Genomic DNA, 17,295 nt, shown 5'->3' on the forward strand with positions numbered 1-17,295 from the left:
GCATTCCGCAACGGTCGTAATGCGACCGCCTTTGTCGGAGTATGGAACCCACGACTTCGCGCTCCGCAACACCGCGGCGGGGAGCGGGCTGGTGTGTAGCTTTATTGCCGTCATTATCACTTGGCACGTTGGAATCGAAGCGTCCTGTTCGAGAGCTGAATGGAAATGAAAAAGACAGTTCCCTTCAATGCGTCAGATTTCCGGCAATGCAGTTGTAGTTGGGCACAATTGAGTTCCTTAACAGATTTTGACTTTTATGCACCGAACCACACTACTCGCTTGAATGCTAGCAAAATTTGAAAAAAAAAAAATGGCACGTTAGATGGATCCGAGAGGCTACAAGAAGCCTTAGTCTAAGCCTGGTGATGTCATACCTTAGCCTTATATTTTGAAACTTAATGGAACAGACCGTGAAACTTGCTTTGAAGTTTACTAGCAAATAAAGCCGTGAGAAAAAGTGAGAGAGATAAAACTTTGTTACGTCCTTGATGGGGTTCAGGGGTGGCGGGGGTCGAGAGACTAACCCCCAATACCCCCGCCCCCCCCTTCCTCAGACGGCGGCCAGTCCTTGCTTTCTGGCGGCGTCTTCGGCCATCCGGACGGCCCAGAGCTGCTCCTCTGGGTCCAAGCTGAGCAGCAATGTCTCCCACTGCTCGGCCGTAGTTATGATGCGTGTGTTAGTGCGGGAGGTGTTGGTGGGTGAGGCTTTGGGGCATTGCCAGATAATATTGTAACGACGTGGGATCGACGAGTATGCGTAGCAGCACCGCCAAGAAACGCACTTTATCAGTCGTCCAAGGGAACAACAACAACGTCTTCTTCGTTTTCCCCGCTTCACCTAAAAACCCGCGCTACTTCAGCGTCGTCCCCACTGGCGCATACCCGCTGAATTATGGTTCTGCCAAGTATAGTTGTGTCAATATGATCGAGGTCAGCGCGGGCCTCGCACGCTTTGCAGACTGGGGAGTATGCATCGGGGTACATGCGGTTGTAAAGCACGAGGTTCGGAAACGTTCGTGCCTGAAGGAGTGGCCAAGTGGTAGATTGATACTTATTCAGTGTTTTGTGTGCTGGGGGGTAGTGTAACCGCTCTCTGCGGTAGTGCAGGAAAATTTCTCTGAACGTGACCATTCGGTCCCGCGCGTGACCGCGATGCAGAACAGAGGGCTGGTCGGAATCGGAAGACGCAGGAGAAGGAATATTTTCTTGCGTTTACATTATCTGGAATGTCGCATTGTTTGCCCATCCTCTATAATAACAGTTTTTTGTAGGTACGGCAGCGTGGTTTGTCACGAGACATTATTTGCGTCCAAGGGAAGAAGAAGATGAAGCGCGATAGGAGGCGATTCGCAATCCAGGTAAAAAAGTACTTTGAAATTCCATTTGGAATTTTGCAAGCTCAATCCACTCATCCGAAAGGTAGTGAAGCCGGCTCTTAGGCTCCTGATCACCACGCCGACGCATCAACTCCTCGAGCTTGGGGTGCACAATACGCTGGAAGAGATCGCTGAGGCTCAGGAGAGAGCGCAGATGATACGACTAACGATGACTAAGACCGACCGTCACATCTTGCGCAAGCTCGGCTACTTCCCACCGAACACCCAGAATCCACCGGAGTTTACGCCAGTTCCCCGCGAGCTCCGCGACCTGATCACGATCGCACCCATTCCGCGAAACGTACATCCGGCACACAATCGAGGCATGCGCCAAGCCCGGGCCATCGCGTTCCTCAAACGCATAAACAAGAAAGCGGACGACGTCGCTTTCGTGGATGCCGCCGCCTACCGATGCAACCGAGCCTTCACCGCGGTAGCGGTCTCGTTCTCGCAACGGACTTTAAATGCCGCCACGGTACGCACACGTGACCCCGAGGTGGCGGATGAAGTGGCCATAGCCCTGGCAGTGCTCGACGATAAGCTAAAGACAATAGTAAGCGACTCGAGACCGGCCATCAAAGCGTTCGAGAGAGGAGTCGTCTCCGATCGGGCGTTACGCGTTCTCCGCGGCGCTGATCCGAGCACCCTCAAACACCACACCGTCATCTGGTTTCCCGCCCTCCTGGGTCGGATCCCGGGCGCCCCGCCCAACCTCAACGAGACAGCCCATGACGCTGCGCGCGCTCTTAGCGACCGCGCCGTCACCCCCGGGTAACCACGTCTCGATGGGTTGAAGGCGAACAGGGACGCCCCAGTAACGTATAATGAAATCACGAAACACTTTTACTTGGGACGACGTCTCTTTCCGCCCCCGCACCCCAAACTGAACCGGGCGCAGGCGCTAACGCTACGCTTGTTGCAGACACATACTTATCCAAACCCCGCCACCTTACACATCATCTACCCGGGCGTTTACCTCGACGATGCGTGCCCCACGTGCGGGGTGACGGCGACACCCGCACACGTGCTCTGGGAGTGCAGAAACGCTCCGCCCGATTCCACCTCCGACAAGTGGGAGAAGACCATACGAAGCCCGCTCCTACAAGACCAGCAATGGGGCGTCCAGCAGGCTCGCGCAGCGGCCGCCAGGTACTCCCTGTCAGTCCCTGCATGGGAGACGCCCACTACGCGCTGACGTGCGTCCTGCAGAACTTTTATTAAAGTTTTTCCAATCCAATCCATTTGGAAAATGAGGCATTGCTATGAACAGTGAAAACATTCTATGCTTTGTGGCAGCTACATTCTGTTTTAGCCGCAAGAACGTATATATATGTATGGCCGTATGCGACTTCCTGTGTGAAAGAAGGCGAACAACGCATGGTTAATTTACTGATTTAATACTTATTATTTTTAAAGAATTGAATTTAAATTCATGAATTGATCGAATTTATTAATATGACCAGACGTTAATGATAAATTCTGATTCTGTTAAAAATTCACACCTCCTAGTTTGCTCTCCTTTCAAAAAGCACACGTTTACCTATAAAAAATATCTCTAAGATAAGTTTGCTTTATTGTACAATTTCAGCTGTTCTCTCACATAGACTTTTTCCCTCAAGTTTTCTCCCCTCGCCCCCACCCGTGTAACCGCCCCCTTCTTGGCCAATCCCCCGCAGTGGGTATGCGCCTTGGTATAGGAAGCAAGCAATGCGCTGTGCTGTTCTTTGACAGCAAGAAGTTGGCTTGGCACTCTTGACAAAACGTTGAGCGTTGTAGTCGAGGGACCTTAGCTACAACGGTGCAGGACATCATGCAGGCAGATATCGAGGCGCGACACAAGTCCAGCAGAACATCTGCCGCAACATCAAGTCAGTGGGGCTTGCGGAGAGCTACCCTGTGGTGAGCGAGAGCTCTTTTTTCTCGCACTTGCACGTACCTTTTGATTCACGGTGCTGCCTCAAATGGCCTGATCTTCGTTGTCAGTGTTGCTAATCTGCCAATAACTTGTGTGAACGTGTTGAAGAGCCTTTGTGTGGGGCTCGACTTCGGCGGAGGCGTCGTTGTGCTAATGCATTAATATTGCGTATGCTAACTTATCAAGTTCAAATTAGTCTCAAACGTCACGGTGTATAAGACTGCTACAGTAGTGCTTTGCCAACCTAACGTTGTAGTGTACGTCGCTGCCACCAAACTGCATTTAAAGCTTATTGCGCAGTGCTTACCATCTAGAAAATGCGTGCCAAAGTATTGTCGAGGAGCTCACTCAACACGCGTCCCGCCTCATCGAGGACCGAAGTGCAACTTACGGTGGTCCGGAGCATAGCACCACCAGTTGCACTATATATCTATAAGAATTTGCATTCATATGCACATGCACACACATACACGCTGTCCTAAGTTCTCCCATGTCTTCTCCACCTCTACCACGTGATCGACTTGCCGCACTGGAAACAGTTTTTTCCACATAGACCACTAACGCTATAAACTTTGGGTACAGCAACCGAAAACCACACTTGAATCACCGCGACACTGGGGCTTCGCTTCGTCTACACATTTTCCCAGCAGTTCGTAGATCCTCCTTAGCCAACAGAAGGGAGGCTTACGCCTCTCTAAATATGTGCACCGGCTGGTGACGTGAGCGTTTGGCGCAGGCACTCGATGAGTGCTCAAAATAACCTAATCTAACGCGGGACGATTCCCGTCAATCTCGTCTCGTCGTGCACCACCATCGCGGTGCAACGCCGGACGTTTTGAGACGGCTGGTAGCTGCCATGGCGCTGTTTCCCTGGCACATCCTGGCAGCTGCCGTGCGTACGGCGTCGCTCCAGCATATCGCAAGGGCGTACGTTGTCATAAAGCCGGTCGAATAGTTAAAGCGCAAGGCAAACATTATCACTGTCCATGCTTCATCCCTTGTGCGAAACTGCCAATGTTTTGCATGATTGAAACAGGAATTGTAACTCGCTTTTTATTCATTTATTTCTCGATACCTCTAGAGCTCAGTCAATGTAAGATGGCGACAGGCATGCGAGCTTACGAAGAGTATAATTGATGGCAGCGAAGGTTATGATGTAGCTGAGCCTGCTCTCTCAGTGATAGTGCTGCGCTGTAGTGACGGAGAAGAACCAGACGCTGGCAAAACTGCGAGTCACGAATTTAACGCTTTACTGGATGTGCCCGGAAATCCACACTCAAAGCACAGCGGCGAGCACGGTCGTCTAAATCTGATCCATGGATCGTGACTCGTCGTGGATTGCAGCGTAATCGCTAATGCTCGGGTGCATTCCAGATAAGTACAACACTATTTGCGTCGCGCATGTACTCGGACTATAGTCAAGGCTTCTTCTCTATAGAATCGGCGACAGCATTTTAGAGATTTCCATTACACGAACGTGCGTCTTGCGCCGAGCAGTCAAATTTTAATGTTAATTGGCCAGTGGAGAATTATCCCCGAAAAATGTAGACAATTTAAGCGACTGTCAATCGCAACTTCGAAGTGCGTGAGATCATTTTTAAGCTATGCGACTTTAAAGGCAATTACAGTCCATGGCGGTACAGATAAAGCTAAGAAAAATAAAACTAATTTGCTTTGTATTTCACCACCAATTACATATTTTTTGCATACGAGTTGCACCTCATGAACAGATAATACAGTGAGGTAAGGATTTGTTGGAGACGGCGCATAATCTCTCTGTTTTATCTGGTGAAATAGAGGAATGCTTACTTGGATAACTTCCACCCGCATTAAATATTGAATACCTTGGTCTGGCTTAAAAAATATGAGGCTCACATAATAAATAGGACGCAATGTCGAAGGTGGACATTTCTAGGAAGCGCACAACAACTGAACAAAACGGCGTGTGATCAATCTTGACAAACACGGGTATGTTTCCGATGATCTATTTCGTAGTCCTGAGAAAGAAGTAGGTGAGCTCTGCCAGTGCATACGTTGAGCCTTTTGAATTATCCATAATTCAATTACAACCATTTACCTAGCGTTTAGAATCGCTTTGTTGCCGAGCTATAGAGCGCTGAATTTTCTAAGCTCATCTGCTTTTCTACATATTATGATAAATTAATCAGTAAATACAATAGCTGCACCTGGTGAGCTGGAGTGCAGAATATACACTGAATCCTTTTTTTTCAAGGCCTTTAATGTCTACACGCTGCACTTGGCGTTCTGTTGTTCATGCACTCTCTGGAGGTATTTGATAAAGTCCAAGCAGCCACTTGGCTCGCTTTAGCCGCGTATACTTGGTGGTGTTGGTAATGTGAGACAACGTTTGTCTGCAGGGCAATAATCGGAGTGTGTGCGCTCATAGATACTCTTTTTGGCGTCTTGCTGATTACCTACAAGGCGTCACTGCACTGGCGATCAACATCTCCGACGAAAATCCAACCACGTCCAAGAAGTTTCTACGATGCCTACGGCTCAACAGGGTACAGCTACGACGTCGTTCCCGACATCATCCATCTCGTCAGGTAGGTGCATCCGCTAATAAATAAATAGAAAGCTATGAGCAGAATTCACTAAACTAACTTAAGAACATTCACGCAAGAGAAATCTTACGAAATAAGCGTGTTCACAAAGACAAGAACGTCCGCAAGATTAGCTAGCTTACGACGCCCGCCACTGTAAAGGCTCGCTTATGGGGAACCAGCGCTGGCCAGGAGGCGCTACGACATTTTTCATGCGTTACTAAAATATGCTGAAACCGTCCGATAGGGAGGCTACGAAGATGGCACGACATATTTAGCGATAAGAAACGTGCGCCTGTATCAATGTTTGTCTAGCCCGATGCGGCCAGCCAAGTTCTGTCCATGGCCATGCGCGCTGCGTAGAGCGCATGCGCTGCTACGTCCTAGCACGTCGGTTCCCTGCCGTTTGAGGAGCCGTGAAAAGTGTGACTCAAGACAATCGGTGAATTTGCTGACACGAAATCACTGCGTGTGCTACTGGAAACTGTCTCTACCGCTCGCTAGGCTGTGTGTTACGGCGCTGCTGTCGGCACGCGAAGCTTCAGCGCTGGTTGCCCATAGTCCGACGTTATCGGCGCGCAGGCGAGTGTCACTCGACGCCGGGCGCTTCGGAGCGCGTTGGCCGTGTCCGGTTACGTTGGCTGCGCCAGCATAGAATAAAGAACCAATTTAGAGAAGGGAAACTGTACCTTCCGCAGTGGTTCGAAAATAAGCAGCGGCAGCGCATGGAACTTGGTTAGGTGGACGCCAGATGACGCTGCTAAACCCGGAAGCGGAAGTTTTTTTTTTTTAGAGCAAAGTCCAACATGGCCGCTTTTTGCCGGTGACGTACACTTGTACGCGCCGTGCTTGCCCTGCCGGCTATGCAGCATGCCTCAATGCCTAGGCTGCCGCCTAGGCATTGAGGCATGGAGGCAAATGCCGCCTAGGCATTTGGTGCCGCAACCAACACAGCGACATGGACTACCCGGCACTTTAGCGTTAAGTCCTTTCCGACCTGCACGCTTCTTTTCTTTCGAGGGCCGCCAATGCGTGACTCGCACTTGGTGTCCCACATTGTCTCAATATGGACAAGTCGCTTTCGTGGGCATCACCTTCATCAGCCACTTTTGCGGGCCTTTCCACCCATGTGGCTATCAACTTCATACACGTCCGACCATGTAAGCACATATGCAGGTCTCCGTTTTTAGAAAATCATGGCCGAGGTAGGTCACAAGCGCAATTTCCCCATGGCTGCAGCAGGAAAGAACGAACAGGAAGCACCAGTTACGGTTTGTGTATACTGGGAGTCTATGTCACTGTGTGGACTGCAGGAGCAAATGTTTACCTTGAGAGACTGCTTACCAATGCAACTGACCAGGCCCCCACATCTGAGAAACGTAACGCGGCTACCACAACCAAGTGGGGCAACAAAACCAGATTCTGCAATCAATCACTTCAGTCTAGTTTGCGCAAAGACCCAGGCTATTGAGGAAGATAAATCATCAACGAGACTAGGAATATGGAAAATGAGAAAGCTTGCATTCAAGAGAGAAGCCACTCTGCTCTGCAAGCATTGAAGGGTAAAAACATCAAGAAAAATAAAATGGTGCATAGCACACGGTGCGTAAGTTAATGCAAGACACATGTCAATGCTGCATCAGCTATATCAGGCGAGGAATTGTGCATGACAACATACACTAGAAGATACTGCTACAGATATGTTAGGGTACTAGACAGTGAATGGTATTAAGTATCAGCGAAGAATCGGTTGACCTTTATGTTTGGATGAGGGTGAATGATCTCTAATGAGAATGGGCAATGAAAAAGCTTGCATTCATAGAAGAAAAATTACACTTGGCACAAATGGAATTGACATGGCCAGGAAGTTGATTAAGGGCAAACTGATGGAACTCTTTTGGCCAGCGTCGTCCGTGCTTGGTTAGAAGTTGCAGATGCACCTGAAGACGAAGAATTTCTAGAAGGTCATTTTTGAGTTACCTGGATTACTCAGCCAAATGTCCGTGCTGGTGGACTGGTGGCGCAAGCTCTTTTCAGTCTTGACACAATCCTCTGCAGACTTGATATCTCATCCAAATTCTTCTGCATGCGCTTTGTTCGTGGTGTAAAAGCCTTGCAAATTTGGCTCCAGCCCCTTCCTGTTGGTGTAGATAGGAGCTCTTGTGATGACCAAGCTGTGCTTGGCATAAACTCTGTTGGGGCGAAACGGTAACATGAGATACAGCACAGATTAGCCAAACTCATGTGTGTTTACTTTTATGTTCGAAACAATTATACTGCACCATAAATATGAACAAACATTCATATTGACGCGTGTACTTATCTTTATCGGGCGACCACGTTTCGCCGCTTAATAACTGTAATCGCACAGCGAGGGACGCGTCTGCATGTATCCGAAGTTTCTGGAAAGGTATCGATACTTCTATCCGCAGTCTGTTATCGCCGAACCTAGTGTTATCAGATTTCATCGCGTAACGCGAATGGTGTAGAACTTTGTGGAAGGCACGCGGGTCCGAACGATTAGTCTGGAACATTCAACGACTGCTCTATAAAAGCCGACGCGCTTGACCCGCTGATCAGATTTTCGACGATCGCCGAAGGTGTTCGCCGCTATCGTTGTGCTTTAAGTGTAGCCTGTCTTTGTGGGCACAGGTTCGCCCAATAAAAGCTAGCTTTGTCTTTCACAGTATTGCTACTGTGTTCTTTATCGTCACTACCACGTGACAATATCTGCTGCAAACAAGTGACATGTATCTCAACACTAGCAAGCCAATACAGCATATATCAAGCATATTTATTTCTGAACCACGTGTTGTTTACTTTGTAGTAGCAGCCAACGTCCACACAATGGCCTTGAAGCAGGCAGCAGCTTCTGTTTAGTGCGTGGAGTGTGTTGCTTTATACTGGTGCCGTCCTCATTAGTGCATGTCTGGAACAGAAATTTTGACTGAATCGGAAATTGAGAAAGCACCATTTTGCAATATAAAATGCAACAGGGTGTGACATGTACTTTCATGGTTTGCGACTACAGAACACATGCAAATGTACACTGTCTGTTCTAGGGTGCTGAAGAAGCATGTTAAATAAATATTGCTATTGTCCATAAAATTGATGTCTGCCTAACTACAATGCATGTCAACAGCTTAAGTATTATTAAGATTACAAATGAGAACGTTTGTGCGTTCATTTATACACTAGAAGAGATCACACTGCTAGTTCCACAAGCAAATGCATGAAAGTCATGAAGCTATTAGAACTTGACGCATTATTTTTCTGCACGAACGTGATGCACCGCTTCACAACTGCAAAAATTAATGCCCTACGGTAAACCAAACTGAACAGCAAGAACATTTGGAACGAACAAGTACGATATGTGGGTGAATAGTCATGCTTGAAACTGTGTAATACATTAAACTCTGTACTTTCACTTCATTTTACTAAAGGATTATTCGGTTTTGTGGACGAAAGAAGTTGCCGGTGGACTCGAAAAAAAGTTTTATATGTATATTGATAAGGCTACTCAGTCACCTATGACCACGGCTACAATAAGATGAAAATGAGGCGCGCGTTCCGATATCGCTCTTCCTTTCGTGATTGTGTGTGTATAACGACAGCCTCGCAAGTAAAGGTTTATTTAGGAAACAGCAACTGAGGATCCTGACTGCCCATATGTAATGAAGGATCTAGTTCGTTAACTTGTCCCCGCCTGTAAGTTAATGAGACGGATATCACATAACGATTCGAGCAGCGGTGTTAAACGACTCACCGTTATTGCCGTTGTCAGCCGCAGCAGAATCCAGCTCCCGTTTAGATGCAGACGTGTTCTGAAGGGCTCACGACCGAAACCTAGCTTTCGGGCTTACATGTCCCTTTGCAAACACGTCACTTCACTCCAAGTTAAATAACGCGAGACATTGAAGCGCAATAAACTAGTTTTAGCAACAAAGAAGCAACCAATCTGAATGTACGAACGAATGAATCCGTGCCACCGCGCACTTTAAAATACCGGTAAAATTTTTTAATCCAGGCCAGAGGTCACGTGAAAGATCGATGATGCTGAAAGCTATTTGCGTTTATAATGTCAATAAAACAATAAACTTATTAACAAAGAATACCACATCTAATTAGCAATTATAATTTGCCCTCTTTTTAAGGTAATAAAAATGCTTCGATAATTGTAAAAGAAAGTTTGTAAGATGAAGTAGCGCTTACCACGGCGCCTCTAGCGGGAAATGTTTAAACTAACGTAAGCATCTCGAAGTGATTCTAGTATGATTGTTTTGTTAGCAGCGGCGCGCGGCCGATTTTTTCGCCCTCTGTGGCCATTTGTTCAACTTGAGAGTGTGCTACCCCTGGCGCCAGTGCGTCAAACCTTCGGTCGAATTGTAGATCTTGAGCAACATAGTAAACGTAAAGAGTGGACACTCGCTTTAGCGCCTGCGGCCATAGAGTTTCTCACTATAACACCTAGAGGGAATGACGATATATGTGTCTGCGAGGCTTGTGTTGGTTGGTGTTGTAAGAGGCTTCGTCTAAAACGTGGATATGGGTACGCAAATAACGCGTTCTTGAAGTAAAATCTTCATAAACTGTTCCCATTCATAAAAATTGGATCTTTACTCACCTACAATACATGACGAAGGGAAAAAAAGCAAGAACAGACGACAAACTGCTTCAATGTGAGTGCGAATGCTGTCGTCGGTCCTCCAACTTTAGCGGCCCGCGGATACCTTTTACGTATCATATAATTGCACATGCAATAACAAGTTCTCATAGTTAAACAAAACATGTTTTTATGTAATCATAACGCTAAAACAGCTTTTTACGTGCAGTTCTAGTAGAATATGAATTATTCTGACAGATGAAACGGTGCTTGCCTGGCTCTCCGAGAACGATGCCAATCTGAAGTCACAATATACCGGCAGTCCCAACGCTTATACAGGGTGTCTACCAACAGGGAAAACCGGGAAAACCGGGAATTCTCAGGGATTTTCAGTAGTCTGGAAAAAATCAGGGAAAACTCAGGGAATTTATGCTTATATCAGGGAAAATTACCTGTAATTTTATTGAAAGGGTCGAGACTTATTTGAAACTAAATTCAAATAAATGCAAGGCCATGCGTATATCTCGTAACACTGACACGCACACCTACTTTATTAATGGTGCACCTGTGACGTCAGTTAGCTCTTACAAGTATCTCGGCCTTCACATATCAAATAACCTTTCTTGGCACTCGCATATTGACTATGTTACTAAAAACGCTAATAGCATGCTTGGTTACTTACGCCGTAATTTTAGCTCTGCCCCTTCTTCCCTGAAGCTAACTCTTTATAAAACTTTAGTTCGCTCCAAATTGGAATATGCTTCAGCCATTTGGGATCCGACTCAGTCGTCATTAGTTTCTACTCTTGAAAGTATTCAAAACCGCAGTGCACGCTTTATATTATCTAATTATTCTCGCTATGCAAGTATTTCTTCAATGAAACGAACTCTTAACTTACCTGATCTTTCGTCACGCCGCAAATCTTCCCGTCTCTCCCTTTTTCACAAAGTTTTTCACTTGAACCCCCTTTTAAAAGAAACCCTTCTTGCCCCTCCGTCTTATATTTCTGCCCGCACTGACCACAGCCTTAAAATCGGGGTGCCATTGTGCCGTACTAACCGGTACAGTGACTCATTCATCCCCAGGACAAGCACGGACTGGAATCGCCTTCCCGCCTCAATCGCACTCATCACAGACCCTACTAACTTCAAAACCGCCGTTCTGAATGCCTTTTGTTAATATTTTTTGTTAATTTTTTGTTAATACTTGTTTGTATTTTTTACTGCATTACTTCTTGTTTTGACTCCACTCCTTTCTGTAACGCCTTCGGGCCTTGAAAGTACGTGAAATAAATAAATAAATAAATAAATAAATAAATAAGTAAATAAATAAATAAATAAATAAATAAATGCTGGCTCGAGTAACAGACAGGAATCGTAATGAATCGTCTTTTACGCACTGTCGTCGGCTGGAGGAGTTGCCAGTGTACAGTCCACGACATACATTTAGTCGTGGTACAGTCCACGACCTACTGTATAAAGGGCGACCTGCGCGTGCGGCGCTTCGCCTGTGCCGCCGATTTGCTTTTGCTTGTGTGGTTTTTTTAGTTTTCCAAGCCGCCGCCGCCGCGAATAGTGGCGCTAGTGCTCACCCCCACCACCCCCACCTTGTGGCCGGCCCCACGCTTTGGCAGCAAGCATTTTCAGCGACAGCACGGAGAGATCCAAACGTACGTGCGCGACACAGTCGATTAGCTGAGCGCCTGGTGATCTGTGTTCTTGATTACCATATTCTATTTCAGTGACACTGATTCTCAGCCCCGTGGGCGCGGGCTTTCGAGTTTGCGGCTTCACATAGGATGGTTTACTGCTGCGTGCCGTTGTGCAAGTCAGGCGGCCGAACAGCACGAGGAATTTCATTTCACGAGTTCCCCGTGACAGATGTTAGGAACAGATGGTTGAAAAACATCTCTCGGCAAGGTGAAGGTAAGTTACTATGCTGCACTTAGCTTTGAAACGTGATTTTATAGTGCATTTCGAGCGACGGCTCCCGCCTAATGGCGATCGAGCTTCGGAGCTCTCGTGCGCTCCAGTGGTCGAGTTTGCGTTGCTTTGAGCGGTACTCAGAACTTACCCGCGTGAAGTTTCCCGTATGCCTGTTTCCACGATGTCCCTCTTTTTTTTTTCCAGAGCCAGGGAAAGAGCCCTGGGTTCCAAGCGACCGAAGCAGGGTCTGCAGCCTTCACTTCAGGCCAGTAAACTATCGGGAAGGCCTTAAGCTGCGGAGGTTGAAACCTGATGCTGTGCCAACAGTTTTTCCTGCATTCCCTGCGTACTTGCAGCCATCAACAAAACAGACGCGACGCCTACTGAAGCGAAAATTTCCTGCTTCAGCTCCTTCGGTGAGCGAGTCTCCTGGGCTTGCGAAAAAAACGGGTAAATACGATTCTTTTGCCGCACATTTTGTATGTTTAGCGATAAAGACAACATATGCTGGTTCTAAATATCATGCATAACTGTATAGCTGTCTGTTGCAGCTGTTGTAATAGAACTCGTTTGTTTTTTGCATTTCAGGCAAAATGAATGTATTCTTGACACAGCTGCAGCAGAAGCACTAACCAGTGATGACGGAAACAACGAGGCTGTAACTGTTCAGAAATCTGGGAGTTCTGGACCTGCAGAACAATCTCCGCCAGGAGCTCCAATGGAGCCTTCAGGAATGTTTTTGCTGGGGCCAATACAAGAGGCCCCCTCTGGCCAGCTTTTGCTTCCCATCCTTCAGTTAGCTTCACAAAAAGCACTGAGAAGCGGCCTGTTGCCATCAAAGCCAGCAGCTAAGGGAACACAAACGAGGCTCTCGGTTTCACGAATTTCGGGACCACTCAGGCGAGTAGCAACACTCTCGAGACAACGCAGACGGCTTGTGGAGAAACATGTGAAGCTGCAAGAGGAGCTCTCATTGCTCAGATATGAAAAGAGAAAAACTGAGGCAGCAATGAAGAAAACCAACTTCACGGTGCTTCATGTATGGTATCCGTTATTCGATTGTTAATTACAATTACTCTTCATTGAAGTTTTGCCTTTCACAATTTTGGACTCTTTCAGGAAAAAGTGGAGCAAAATGATGCAAGAGCCCTTTTCATTCATGAGCAGGTGGCTTTTTTAGGCTCATCAAAGCGCCGCTGGCAGGAAAAAACTATACGCCAGTGTGTACTCTGGCATGCCAAATCTCCATCATGTTATCAGCTGCTGAGAGAGAGTGGCGCGCTGAAATTGCCGTGCAGGTCGACATTGAAAAGGTACATCGGTGCTGGAGCACTGGAGGCACTGGAGAGGTAGTCTCTTCACTGATAAAGCAGCGGCTCCATGTAGAAGCAAAACTGCACTCCGAACGGGTAAAATACTCTGTTGCGCACATCAAGAAATTATTTATGTATGTTTTTACATTAATCTCTACAGGCACGATGTGGTTCCCCTATCATGGACGATATGTATATTAAACAGGCTACTATATACCACAAGCAGTCAGATGCTGTACACGGTCTGGTCAACTCGGGAGGTGCTGAAGTTGATTACAACCTAGAAGATGAATTGGCAGCACATCTTCTATGTTTTGTTTTTGTTGGTTTCTCCACTCATTACAGGTATGTTGAGTTTTTAGCTGTGTCAAAAATAGCAGAAAATTCACATCTGTCAAATTTGCAACTATTATATTCTTTTGCAGGTTACCGGTTGGGTATTATTTTTCGAAGGCCCTAACTGGAGGACAACTAGAGATTCTTGCCCTTAAAGTAATGGCATCTTTAGAAGAGGCAGGCTTTCAGGTGGTGAGGCTGGTTGCAGACAATCATCAGGCAAACTGCAAACTTTTTTCAAGCTTGTCAGGTGGCCCTATCAAGCCTGTCGTAATGTGAGTAGTCATTCAGTGCTGCCTCATGTAATGCATGTAATGCATGTGTTGCTATGAATATTTCTGTGCTAAATCTGCTGTCATGTTTGCATTCTGGCTGTTGTGTATGGAATTTATAATGGCGCTTTAAGCTGACATAATAATCATAATTAAAAATTGTTTTTCTAGACACCCTCTAGATGAAAGCCGGCAGCTCTACTTGTCATTTGACTACTGCCATATACTGAAGAATATCAGGTCGCAGTTTCTTGATGAAAAGAGAATTTTCAGAAACAAAGGGAAGCTGATCCTGCCAGATTACTTAAGGTAATAAACAATGGTTTGTAACTTTTTGTAGTATGATGCTAACCCTTTATTTTTTCATAGGTTGCTCTACAAGGTGCAGGAACGGCAGGGTGCTTTTAAAATGGTGCGGTGCCTAAAAAAGAAGCACCTCTGGCCAAGTAACTTCGAGAAAATGAATGTCAGTAGAGCTGTTGACATTTTCTCGCCGCAGGTAAAATATGCAGTGATGAACTTTCTTGTGTGAACGTTGTATATAAGTACAAATAGTAGTCACAGTCTCTAGTACTGCTTCAAAGCTATAGACTGTGTCTCTTTAATATCTTCAGCCTGAAGCATTAATTTATCAAACCTGCAGCTGAAGTCAGCTTAGATGCTCACTGCTGTATATTTTTTAAGGTCACTTCAGTCCTGAGATTTTTGCAGCAGCACGGACATCGTCTTGGTGCTCCTGGATTCGAGGGTTGCTTGCCCACAGTCGAATTCATGGAGATAGTGTACAAGTGGTATGCAGTGCACAACATCAAGAGCACTACATTCTATAACGTCAGTAGGGATGCTTGGAGGATACCTTTCTACAGTGCAAGTGATGAAAGGTATATTCCATGTTCATCATGGTTGAAAGTCGTAAAAGCACTTATCTTTCAGAAGTCTTAATTTGCGAGAATGCAAGTATGCTAAAAAAAGCATCCATTCAAAAAGTGCATGTGAAAGCTGTTACTCATGTACTCCTTTTAAAACCATTTTTCTTTTTTTTTCATACTGCAAAAAAGAAAAGCTCGGTGCCATTTTCTTGCATCATGCTTCATTGTGTTTGTTCTTTTTTTTACTTTACCTTGTAGGCTTCTATGGCTAGAGGCAGAATGCCTGGATTTTTATGCGAAGCATATTACGAGAGCTCAACCCAGCTCCTCAGGCGCGGCGGTGTCGCCTTGAAACCACGTGACACCGTGACGTCACGACAGAGGAGAAGTGGCTCTGGCTCAACTCTTGCAAGACGGGCTGGGTGGGAATCGAACCAGGGTCTCCGGAGTGTGGGACGGAGACGCTACCACTGAGCAAAAAAAAAAGCTACCACTGAGCCACGAGTACGATGCTTCAAAGCGGTACAAAAGCGCCTCTAGTGAATGCGGTGTTGCCTTAGAAACGAGCTGTTTCTAAGGCGTGCGTCTCTTGCTCAGGCGCACATTTCGTTGCCGCGCCGAACGCTGCTTTGCTCGACGCTCACCGCGTCCAATGCGGGGCGCGTAGTCGCTGCCCTGTAGCCCATTGTCTTACACCCCTTGGCGGGTCGACGGGAACGCTGTCGCATTCCACTCTTGAAGGCGTAGCAGTAATGCATGACTTGTTTCTTCGTCTAGCCGAACCAAATATAGCCAAGCAACAGCAGTTCACCAGGCTAAACAGTGGTTCAACAACTAAAATAAAGGCTAGTATGCTTCGCATCCTGGGCTTAACCTTACCTAAGCCACAGCCATTTTTTTTTGCCTCGTGGAAGAAAGGCACCACCCACAAGCTGGAATTTCTTACTGAAGAGACCCACGAGGCACTGTCTCTAACAACGGCATCAACCGTTATGTGCACAAAACACCTGCTAAATGCAGGATTTCACTTTGTGCTGACTGTAAAGTTTTCCAGTGATGACGTAGAGTCATTGTTCTCTGCTATTAGGCAGCTAAATGGCAGCAATGACCAAAGAGATGCCTACTCAGCGCTGTCGGCGCTTCAGAAGATTCTGGTCACTGGGATCATTCATTCATCAGCGAGTGGCAATGTCGGAAGTGTGGTGGCAAACCTAGCGGCAGCATCATGTCTGCCTGTTCAAACAGTGACTAAGGCCACTGCAGGAAAGGATGTTCAAAAGCTTCTGCTCCCCTACCTGTCTGCATTCGAGTGGTACCCAAGTATGCATTTTGTCCTAATCAATGCACTGTAGAGCGAGTGCTGAAAAATAGCTAAAAATTTACTTGTAACGGTCTGCATGTTTGTAAAAAATAGCATGATAATAATGAAGCATATGTGTTTTGTTCAAAATTTCTATAGAGTGCACAATTTGCTATTAAGCATTTTCTGAAAAATGTCTCAAGTGGCTTTTTATTTAACTATATGCTGGCCTTCAGTCGATGTGAAGGTCTCTGTAGCAAACACTCTTATTCAAAAAAATCACTAACCAGTTCACTGTTTTTCGTGACTGCTGTTAACCTTGTTATTACCTATTTCTTACAGCATACCACACTTTATTTCCAGGTCTGCCACAACAGAGCCTGAGGTTGAGCACGCTAGCTCTGATTGCTGGCTTCCTGGTGAGGGCAGTTCAAGACAATATTGACTGCTTGGGATGCATCGATAAGTTACGTGCACCAGCTTGCACTTCAACTACCACTGCCCTGATTGCAGGAATTGACAGAGGAGGGCTCTCCTATCCCACTTTGGCTTTTGTGGGCTTCGTTTCACTTCTTGAGGGTGCTGCCTCTAAAGCAGCTGCAGTGCTGGTGAAAGGGCCACAGCCTTTAAAAAAGTTTGGAGAAGTTGTGCTTCCTTCAATTGTTAAAAATCCTTTGTTTATGTGCAGCACAAATCACACGGAGGCCCATAGAATGGAACTTGTTAGTCTTGTACTGAAAAAGTTCATGAGGCCCCTTTTGACAAATTTCGCTGGGCTGCTCACTGAAGGCAACGCAAAGAGAAAGGCCCTGAACAAAAAGC

General features: G+C 46.4%; 1 protein-coding gene across 1 annotated transcript in view; it reads left to right on the forward strand.

Annotated features, from left to right (window-relative positions):
- The first annotated feature begins 3,065 nt into the window (after positions 1-3,065).
- LOC139048372 (uncharacterized) overlaps positions 3,066-17,295 on the forward strand; it is a 118,044-nt gene continuing 103,814 nt past the window's right edge. Inside the window, exons 1-2 of the mRNA XM_070522756.1 lie at positions 3,066-3,275; positions 5,670-5,858. Coding sequence (XP_070378857.1) covers positions 3,187-3,275; positions 5,670-5,858 — 278 coding nt within the window. The 5' untranslated portion in view covers positions 3,066-3,186. The remainder of the gene's footprint in view (positions 3,276-5,669; positions 5,859-17,295) is intronic.

The sequence above is a fragment of the Dermacentor albipictus genome, chromosome 8, assembly GCF_038994185.2.
Source record: "Dermacentor albipictus isolate Rhodes 1998 colony chromosome 8, USDA_Dalb.pri_finalv2, whole genome shotgun sequence".
NCBI lineage: Eukaryota > Metazoa > Arthropoda > Arachnida > Ixodida > Ixodidae > Dermacentor > Dermacentor albipictus.